Source organism: Anopheles gambiae, chromosome X (assembly GCF_943734735.2).
Source record: "Anopheles gambiae chromosome X, idAnoGambNW_F1_1, whole genome shotgun sequence".
NCBI lineage: Eukaryota > Metazoa > Arthropoda > Insecta > Diptera > Culicidae > Anopheles > Anopheles gambiae.
In genome coordinates, this window is record NC_064600.1 from 3,610,878 (window position 1) to 3,622,024 (window position 11,147).

The 11,147-nt window shown below is 51.3% G+C and overlaps 1 protein-coding gene across 2 annotated transcripts in view; it reads left to right on the plus strand.

Moving 5' to 3' along the window:
• The window catches only part of LOC1272051 (homeotic protein ocelliless), a 29,143-nt gene extending 22,239 nt beyond the window's left edge, over positions 1–6,904 (plus strand). For both annotated transcript variants that reach the window (XM_061650233.1, XM_061650243.1), the window contains exons 3-4: positions 2,414–2,568; positions 5,519–6,904. In XM_061650233.1, the coding sequence (XP_061506217.1) occupies positions 2,414–2,568; positions 5,519–6,643 (1,280 nt within the window). In that variant the 3' untranslated portion in view covers positions 6,644–6,904. The remainder of the gene's footprint in view (positions 1–2,413; positions 2,569–5,518) is intronic.
• Positions 6,905–11,147: the final 4,243 nt, after the last annotated feature.

Sequence of the window (11,147 nt, forward strand, 5' to 3'; positions counted from 1 at the left end):
TGGCACGAGTGTTTACATATCAATTACCGAATGCGGGCGGCGAGGGAAGCCCCCTGAACTGGGAAGACACATCGCAGGGACACGGAGCCTTTTCCTCTTTTTTTTGTTTTTTGAGTAGGTGTGGATGGATGGAGGAAACCTCGCAGCGCACACACACGTGACTAGAGTATTTTTGGGACACTCAGGCACACGCACACGTACAAGTGATGACTTTTTCGAATGGAAAGGCAAACATTGACACGACACGCACTGTCCGCGTGGCCTGCCCGACTTTCTCACTTTACTGGATTGTCTGGGTGTGTAAGCGTGGTTTGTTGTTGTTGTTTTTGCTCCTGCCTGCTCAACGTGCTTCCAGCCACACACAACCCCAAAACATCCTCCAGCACCGACGTACGCAGGCAAGACTCGATAATGCTGTATACACGGTGTCGGTGCAAAGATGGCGCTGCTGCTGCTGCTGCCTGGCGCCACACCAAACTGCGCCCGGCGAATGGCGCACAGGGCAAGAGCGCAAACAAAGACGAGCGGCGAACGAAACGGAGAGCAAAAACAACAACAACAAAAAGCGGCGAAATTGCGGTGCCAGAAACAGAAGCAAGAGACAGACGGCGCGGATTCCGGACGGACACCATTTTGTAAAATTTGTGACGTGACGCGGGCCGCCGACGGGCTTTGCCGACCGAACCGAACACGGGCGGCAGCATCCGGCGAGGCGCGCCCCTTGCGCTGGAGGGCTGGATTGGTTGGCTGCCGCGTTGTTTTGCAGCCCTCCTGGGCCAGCGTTTCGCCATGCCATTGCCGCTGGAAAGGTGTCTCTTGTACACACACACACACACACACACACACACGGCACAGAACGCTGCACAAGCGGGGCGCCGCTCTACGTGCCAGAGCAATAAATCAGGGGTCTTGTTTCCTGGGGCGCCCCTCATGTATGCGTTTTTGTGTGCTCTTGCTGCGGCTCCTGTGCACTGCCGTTTGCCCCTCAGATAAGCTATACACACACACACACACACACACATACAGCGAGACACTGCGCGCGTGATTTGGAATAAATTTGTCAAACCTTTTTTGCGCACACATCTGCGGCTGCGGAGACGCTCGTGCCCGAGCAAATATAAAACAAGCCGACCTCGAGCGCGTTTGTCGAAGCGCATAATTTTTCATCTATATATGTGTGTGTGTGTGTATGTGTTCGTATGTGTGTTTGTGCCTGTTTCTGTGTCATTGGTGCTTCCCTCTTGCGTGTGTGCGCGTTGCTGTTGCTGTGTTTTTTTGCCCTCAACTATTTCCCGCTTTGCGTGATCCGGCTCGAAGGACCAAAGTGGTGTGCGCAGTCCGCGCGCGCTGCCCGACGATTTAAATGGCGGCCCCTGGCTTCCCCGTTGACACATCACGGCGCAGCAGCTGTACCATCGGCAACACTTGCAGTGGAAACTGGGGGAAATTTCACGGGACCTTTTATTGCTTCCTCCGCTTCGATTTTCCGTTATGAATGCATTTGATTTAATATTCCACTGTTAGCTGTTTAGTGCCACCGTTCGGCTGTTACACCCTGACTTGTGCAGCTGTAGCTAAACAGGAATGACAGACAGACGACCGGGTTGCAAGGTAATGTGAGCGAGACTGGCACATACGTCCGTATGTGTATTCGATATCTGCTTGTTTGTTTTTTTTTTGTTTCTCTCTTCTTGCTCTCCAATTTACAGCCAACTAACTTTGCTTCCGTGTGTGTTCTTGCAGGACGTTCAAAACCGCCTGGGAGGATGGGATGGCGTACGTGGATGCGTGTGTACCGCGCTCTTGCGACGACACTCACTGCGGGTTCCAATCACGCTCGTGGAGTAGTAGTGGTGTTGAAGTTTTGTTTGTTTGTTTTTTTTTTTTTGTGGAGCTACCCAAAAGATTGTTTTAATGCCGCTTTTTTCCGTCACAAGTCTTTAGTTGCTCATACGAACTGTCAACACTGAGCTTTGTCAAAATTATAGCGCGATTTTTTTTTTGTTTTGTACGATCACCTCAGTCTCTCTTTATCTAAATCTTGTTTTTTTTTACTGATTGTCACTGCAAAAAAAAAACGCAAAATTCTACAACAAACAAAAATTATCCTAATAATTCCTTAAGGTTCGTCTTCTGTTTTGCTCGGTTTTCTCGGTGTTCAGTTCTCCCCCTTTTTTGCGTTTCAGATACAGTATTCGGTACGATTAGTTTTGAGCAGCTAGTGTAAGCTTAGCCTCCCCTTTCCCTACCCCTCCATTCCTCACAATTTAGATCCAGCTTCCTAAAAAAAAAAAAATAACACAACCCCCGTTCCTCGTCTAACAAAACCCAAATCGAGCGTTTCAGTTCAGTTTCTAACGTTTCTTTTTTTTCTTCTTATTTTTATTTTTTTCTCCCGGTAACCCCCATTTAGGTGTGAACCCGCGAAAACAGCGCCGCGAACGGACCACCTTCACCCGGGCCCAGCTGGACGTGCTGGAGGCCCTGTTCGGCAAGACACGCTATCCGGACATTTTCATGCGCGAGGAGGTGGCACTCAAGATCAATCTTCCTGAATCACGAGTACAGGTGAGTGTTGGGGAGGTGGAAAATCCTACCATCGAAGGGAGAAGAAAGGCGAATATAAATAAAAAAAATAAAACTCGGCGACAACTCTATCGAACCGTAAACCGAACGAGGAACCCCTTTTTTGGGCACCCGGGCACATATCGGGTGGGAAATTCCCGGCGGCAAAACATGTGCACGCGATGCGAACACAACACAACACTGCAGGCCGGCACTGTTCGGCGGTTGCGGAAGGTGGCACTTTCGGTGTCAAGTGACACATTTTCCCCGCCGGCCTTTTCGCACCCACTCTCTCTCTCTCTCTCTCTCCGGTCGCCGCTCGGTTCTGTTTGCTTGCGTTGTTTGTGGCGAATTAAACATTTATGCGCCCGTTCGGTGTGCGAGCCGGAGTTTGTTGATTTAATTTTAATTTTAAATCAATTGCCCTCGGGAACGGGGTGCGGGCGCGTGCGATTTCTTCCCGCAGGGGCGAGGGTGTGCGTGTGTTTGGAAATAGGATGCTGCTTCTTCGCATACCCGTGGCGCAAAAGCGAGTCGAGGGGCCCCCTGTAAATAATGGAGTGATAATCAAGGATTTGGTATTCATTCGCCGTCGCGGTTTTCGGTCGCTACTTTCGGTTGAGTGACGCTCGGGCGATTGGGCGCTAACACAACGAGCAAAAACACCCTCCTCCGGCGCAAGAAGCCCGGAAAACGGCCCAAAAACCAAGGGGGAAAGGAAATCTGTTTTGTTTTGACTGTCGCCGCACCGTGAAAATCCATTTCCGAGCCGTGGCAAGGGGGGTGGGGGGGTTGGTGCGATGGGTTTTGGTCGTTGTTATTGTTCGGCGAGTGGGAAAAGAAAATGCGCCGCAGTACGGTGCGGAAAATTGAATCTAGTTTCAGATTCTGGGCGCCCGCTATCTGTTCGGGCGCATCAGCCCTTGTGCTGTAATAATTTTATTCACGCACGAGCGGCACACCCCCCGTGGGCTTTGGCCACGGTTAACGTTAGCGTTGTAGCGTTGTGCTAAGGTTAATGTGTTTAAACAGATCATTTTCGGTGGCATAAACATTTGCTTGCGATAAGTGGCATTTCAATTGGCACGTTTTTCGAAGCGTTTGAATGCAAATGAGAGCGACATCGAGGAATACATTGAAGACAGTTTAGAAGTTTTTTGGTTAGATATACCATGAGGAACTTCAGAAATAATGAAATATATCTTTTGAAGCGCTCTCACCATCTATTGGATACTTTGGCAGCAAAGATCCTGTCTTTTGAGTTGCAATGTAACCACAGTTACTAAAAGTTTAGTTGGTGCTTTTAGTTGGACTCGATAACTCGCATTAGCATGTCAGTAAGAAGCAAGAAGATGTTCATCCAGCAATTTTGAATGCAAAGATCCTACCTTTTGAAACGTCCCGGAGCCTCTGGAGCAAAATCACTGTTTACCTTACAACGGGGTGTCAGCAGGCTCCTGCGAAAGGAGCATCCAAATAACGCTGGACAATGCTGGCGGGTCGGATGTTGTCGTGTTGTTGGTACGATGACTCAATCCCAACCACACTTATCCATTTCCCAGCAGCATCACAAGAACAAAGCCCTAAAGATTTACTTCCGCTGTAAGCACGTCATGTTTACAGTACCATTTGCAACATCATTTACAGCTGCGAACACACATTCGCATGTCCGCATTCAGCCGTCGCATTGTCACGGCAGCAATGAACACACAGCGCAAACAAACCAAACATCTGTGCTCTGGTCGCTCGATAGATGTGCACCGAGTTATCGATTCCGCTTCCTGTGGCCCCTGTTTTTTTTTTTTTTCGCTTGCCTACCTTATTTTGCACCGAACAATTTCGGACAGTCAGAGCAAACAAACCGCATTGTTACGGGTGCTGGGCCCTGTTTTTGCATGTTTGCGCTTGCGCCCGGGCCGCTCGTAAAATACGCAACCAAAAACATCCGTTTGCTTGTGCCCTTCGCGCACAAAGACGGTTTCGAATCGATCGATCCCAAACACCGGGGTCCCTGGCAAGCCCTAACCAAACAAACTGCGGCTGCGTGACAGCTTCATCTCGGGGCGCTCGGCTGCACGGGCTCTTTCTTCTGACCGGGCTGTCATCGATCAATGGGAGTGCAGTGGCAAGAAGAAGCTAAAGCAAAGCCAGCAGGGAAGGACACCGGAACCAGCACCTTCTTCCCGCTGTGCACGTTTGCCAATAAACTTTTTGTTGCTGTTGTCGTTATCATGGGCCGAGGTCCTAGAGTGTTCCATTGAGTCCGGGTTGTACCAGGCTCGGATGACCGGGGCGTTTTGTGGTGCGCTTTTTTGTGTCCCAAGCGAATCGCTCCTTCCGCTTGGACCATTTGTTGTCTTCCCCGGCACGGCAGCTGTTGGGTGGGAAACACATTTTCCGCTCGACTGACAACGACGAACGTCTCGCAGCATCGAAAAGCGGAGCCTACCGGTCCATGTTTTCCCCCCCCCCTGGGAGTTTCCACGGGCTTAGAGCGCATGTAATTCCAAACCACCTCCACCGTCGCAAGCATGGGGCGGTGTAGAGTGCAGGGAAATTGATTTCCACCCTTGCTGGAGTGGAAGCGCGTGCGTGCGTGCGTCCCTGGGGTACGGCACAGGCGGGTTGCGCGATTTGTTGCGATTCACTTCACTTTATTACTGTGCCATTGGGCGAGGGAGTCGGCTGTGGGCCCCGTGAGCAGTGATTACAGAGTCATTATCTGTTTGAAGTGCGCACCAGGCCGCACACAGCAGGAGCTCACCGCAGGACCGTCCCTATTTAATATCCGGAGCAGGCAGCAGCCCGCCGCACCACTGCTGACAGCGCACTGTGCCGGGCGCTCGTTTTTTTTTTTCCTCCCCCTTATCGATTAACAAGTGGCAGTACTAATGGATGTTTGCTTTGTTTTTTTCTTCTTCTTCTTCTTCTTGTTTTGCTTCCCTCCTCCCAGGTATGGTTCAAGAATCGGCGTGCCAAGTGCCGGCAGCAGCTCCAGCACCAGTCCTCTTCGAATCTCAACAGCAGCAAATCGTCCGGCGGCGGTTCGACCGGCTCGGCGCGTTCGGGCCAGTCCGGCGGCAACAGCGGACCGTCCGGCAGCCAGTCCGGCTCGTCCGGCGGCACCGGCAGCAACAATGGCAGCCACGGCGGCACCAAAAGCTCGATAGTGAACGCCAACAACAAGCCGACGATCAAGCACACGCCGATGAACAACAGCCACAACGGTAGCGGGCCCGGCACGGGCAGCAATGGCGGCGGCGGTGCGGGCAGCCAGTCGAACCCGGCCGGCCCCAGCCATAACGGGCCGCTCGGGCTGAGCCACAGCAACGCGTCACCGATACTGCCGATCACACCGTCGACCTCCGTCAGTCCGCCGATCAACGTGATCTGCAAGAAGGAGCAACCCTCGTCCTACCATCACGGGCCGGCCGGTGGCGGCGGCGGCGGCGGCGGCAACGAGCCCTCTGGCATGAAGCCGACCGGGTACGACCTGCTGAAGGACTCGGAGCTCAACCTAGCGCACCATTCGTCCTCCGCCTACGTCAACATCAACACGCGGCTAGGGCAGTCGCTCAGCTCGGTCGGCGGCGGCGTCGGCGGCGGCGGCGGCGGCGTGGGCAGCGGCGGCGTGGGCGTTGGCGGCAACGGCAACGGGGGGCTCGGCGGCGTCGGCGTCGGGGTGGGTGGCGGGCTCGGCAACGGCCCGTCCGCCGGCAATCTCACGCCGCTCGGCTCGAACTCCTCCATCATGACGACGCCGTCGCCCCCGATCACGCCCCAGACGTCCCACAATCCGCTGTCGTACGTGCCGAACCACGAGACGTACAACTTCTGGCACAACCAGTACCAGCAGTACCCGAACAACTACAACACGCCGTCCTACTACAGCCAGATGGACTACTTCCAGAACCAGAACCAGGGCAACTACAACATGGGCCACACCGGCTACACCACCTCCGCCAACTTCGGGCTCGCGTCCACGTCCGCGCTCGCCGGCCCGATGGGCACGCAAACGTTCAGCCCGAACGGGCTCGACTACATGAACCCGCAGGACAAGTACGTCAACATGGTGTAAGCGGGCTGGCTGGACAGGCAGCGACGACGAGCGACGATCACATCCCATATCACACAATCCCTCACATAAAAGGACTGGTCACTGAGGAACACACACACACACACACACCGCGGCGACGGAGGATACCTGTACCGGCGGCTCTACTAGCTTCAACACACGCCACACACACCCACACACACACTCTTGAAGAGTGGAATACACGCAGCACGCAGGCATCTGCCACTGCCGGTGAGCTAACACGAGCAGATCATATCAAAACCGCGCTGAGTGAGTGAGCAGAGGGTCGAACAGCGCTGCTGCTACTACTACTCAAACGCCATTACAACAGTACTCACTACTACACACACACACATCCATAGCTAGTCCTCCCTGTTGCGGTGCTGTGTTGCGGTGCGAAGCGGCGAACGATGCATTGTTCCCCGTAGGATGAACCTTTACAGCGTGTCAGTGTGACCTCGTCACAGCTCTGAGCCAGGCCATGGTGGAGCACGGTTTAGGTTTAGGATACCGCACTACCACCACTACTACTACTACTACTACTACTACACAACAACAACAGCAGAAGCGATCGGGAAACGGATGCGAGAAGCAAACCCTCGGCGCAAGAGTAGACAAATGTTATATCAAAATAGTTCATATCAGTATTTTCGTAGCTGCCCGCGTGTGGCCGGGTGGGTTAGGCGGGATGGGGGAAAAGGAGGAGGAGGAGGTCGTTCTTCTTTTTTGTTTCTGTGCTGTTTCTGTTGGCTACACATGCGCTGTATTGCCATCTCACCCATGATGGTCTGGTGGTGCGTTCTTCACGAAAAAGAATACGAAGAATAAGAATAAGAAGAAGAAACTGGAAGAAGAAGAAGTAGAAAACTAAAGCCCGATGCGTTACCCCCCCCCACCCAACCCTCTCCATTACTTTCCCCCAACACACCCCAGCGCAATCGATTTCAGTGCGTGTGCGTGAGGCCGCCGATGCCGACCCAATTCGCCGGGAGTGTCGGGAAAGTCCGGATACTCAATCCATCCACCCCCCCCCCCCTCCCCTCCCATCGCAACCTTTTGCGGAAAATCCATTCGCCCCCTTTTTACCTCCTAGGTATGTAAGGCAAGAAACCATTACGAATTAAATGTGTATAGGATGATTTTTAAATTAACAAAAAACCACCACGAGCATGAGCTTGAGCGCAGCACTGAGAGCGTCACGGCGGCGAGAGAAAGGATGGGCAGGGTTCGCCTGCCGCTGTTGGGTGTGAGAGTTTGGATTATTTTGGTCGTTTTTTTTTGTTTTTTTTTTTTGTTTGTTTTTGCATCGGACTGCAAGCGGCAAGCGAAGCTGTGCAATGTTGGTACCCGATTCGCTCTGCCAATTGGGAAGGGTAAAACGCCCGTCCTTTCCATCCTTTCGTGAACTTTCGCCACCTTCGAAATCTTGGGGGTATGAGGGGGAGGTCGAGCGTCCGTTGGTTTTTTTTTTGTTTCGTGCAAAAGCAACAAGGGGGCAGAAGCGGACCAGAAGGCCCTGCTTTTACGCAGGGGCTTTTGGGTTGTAGGCGTAGCGGTAAAAAGTGGAGAAAAAAGATATAAAAAAACGAAGCAAAACAAAAAAAAAAAACAACACTCAATACGGCTCTAGGTAGTACATAAAGATAAAAAAAAAAAACACACACACACATATACATAGTTTTTAATTGCAAATTAAAATATTTTAACTGTATATCGTACCACTATTTAAGTTCGGGTAGCATGTAAGGTTGTATGTGTCCGCGGCAGTCCGGACGGGAAAGAGTGCATTTCGGGTGCCGTTCAGGGCACGTCACGAAGAGGAGGGAGGGAAGGGAGGGGAGAAGTGGACGCTACTGTCGAAGCGTGGCAACGAGCGCAACGAGCGCTATCACGCTAAAACGAAAACAAACCTGCAAACGCAAGCAAACATGACGACAGTATGCAAAAATCACTCTCATACTCACTCTCTCTCTCTCTCTCTCTTTATCTCACTAGGGCTAGGTACAATATTCCCCCATATATCTCCTTCCCCTCGTCCTCATCATCCCGCACTTTTCCATTGTACGCGTGAACGTTGTGTGTAAGCGATAGGTGTGAATGTGTGACTGGCAGGCCTGGGCAGGAGATGGCATGGCTTAGTATCGTAGTAAAGCGTGCGAGTGAGCGGCCGGGTGCGTGTGTTCGAGCAAGACGGAGCGAATGTTAATGAGAAAAGTAAAGAAATAAAAGTAATAATGCAAAAAAAAAAACATCCACTACAAACGAACCCATGTTAAATTAAGAATCCCGAAATCACGTGAACAAGCGCGTTCGGCGCTACTAAAAAAAAACGTACACATCAACACAAAACACACACACACACACACACACACACACACACACACACACACACACACACACACACACACACACACACATAGAGAGATGGGGGAGGGGTAAAAGAGTCTGCTTGTAAATGTGGGAATATGGAATAAATTGAGAATGTATTTAAAAAAACCCCACACACACAGAAATCTTAATGGTACCATTTTTTCATCCACTCCCCCTCCCCCTTCCCCTTCCCTCTGGTTCCTTCCTTTTCCTGACTAAAGCGCATCAACACGCAAACGGTGAAAAAAAAACAACAACCATACATTCATAAATAACACGACACCAGCGCAGCAAGGAAGAAAGCGAATTCAAATAAAGCCAAGGATTAAGGGGAAGGAAGAGGGCCGAACGAACGCGAGTGCATGTGAAGGTGTGGGGCCCCGGGGGTAACGTGCAGTGGCAAAAGGCTAATTGCGTACGAGCTCACCGTGTAAAGAACAGAGCGGAGGAAGTAACGAACAAAACAAACAAACAAACAAAAAACAAACATACATCCTGATGTGCCAGGATGGTTTTAAGCAGTGCGTCCCCCGTGCGCGATAGCTAACGTTTTGGGGCAAACTAGGCACACAGGAGATGGAACTATGCGGGAGAAAGAGAAGGAAGGAGAAAATGGGGATGGGTATCGTAGTAGATGGGACGGCCGAAATGGTTGCGAGAAGTTGGAACATCTCATCGCAATTACCACAAAAATTATTCAAACACACACATTCACACACGCACACGTACATGGGAGAATAAAAAAAGGGCCTCCCATTTGTCTGCCACTCACACTGCTGAGTTCGGTATCGCTGCGAAAACCATCCAGGCAAACCCTGCAATTCTGTCATATCCGCGAACTCACTATCGTTCTTACTTTTTCTCTCTCTCTCTCTCCCGCATACGTTCTCAGAGTCCCACTGCTGTAGCGACACCACTAGGGTCGCTCGTTGTACATAGTATTCTAAAAAAAACCATTATTGAAAAACTATATATTATCTCAACAAGGGTAAAATGATATAAAAATATATTGAGCAAACAACTAAAAAAAAAAACAAACCAACCACACACGTAATCGAGTGCGTTTCGTCTTTCTCGCTCTCGAATGACTTGCCTGTAGGCATCCGAAAAACAAACAAAAAAATTGTATACTTCGCCAACTGTCACTGGGTTCGGCGCAGCCTGCCCGGAGGTCGCGCATCCACCTGCCCGTTTCCTTATCTTTCTCCCCTTGTTCTCTCTGGTCGTACTAAGAAAAAAAAGCACCTTTTCTAGTATCCACTTTTAGCGCAACCAAACCGGCCAGTGCCCCTCGGCCCCGCCCGACGTGGACCTCGGCCCAGCTTTTGCGCTCCTCAAAATGGGCTGTTTTCGCATGCTGCGTTATCTCTCTGACCGGGGCCTTTTCGGCATGCCGCCGCCACCCGTGCTAGCGTTTGCCTGTGCGTTGTGCGTTTATGTTCCCCCCAACCCCCCTTTTTTGTTGTTGCCTGCCTGCTGTTTAGTGTCGTGTCGCCGCTATCGCTAAAATTCAAAATTATTCAACGACAATTATGGAGCTCGTGCCGAAGACCGATAGGCACAGCGGCACAGAGAAAGAGAGAGAGATCGACATGCTTTTGGGCGGCATGGCGGCGCTCGTGCCCGTGCCAAATCAAATCTAAAAAAAAACCCCCCGAAAAGAGATAAAAAAGCAGCAACAACTTGTGAAATGATGGAAGGAAGACAACAGCAACCACAAACACACAAAAAAGCACAACACTAAATCCATGTGCACGGTTAATGTGAATTTATTTATTCTAGCCAAACCCCCCTCCCCCACCCCCACCCTAGCTTCGTCGTGCACATTGAGATGTGAAGCCTAATGCATGGACGGAGACACACACACTCGTGCACGACATAGTCACGGCGCCGGGCTGCAGAAATTCTGCACACCAAGCAAACAAAAAAGTGTCCAGGGCGCACCCGGCATATACCGAAATATCTTGGCGACACACACACATACACACACACAGTGCTGGGGCACTTTTCTACCCTTTTTTTTCTTCTCTTTTCGCTTTATCTCAGGTGGCAGTTAGAGTGGTTTCTGAGTGGTTCCTTTCCCCAGGAGGGGGGGAGGGGAGTGGCAAAGATGCTGGATTGTCAAATGGTTGAGGGA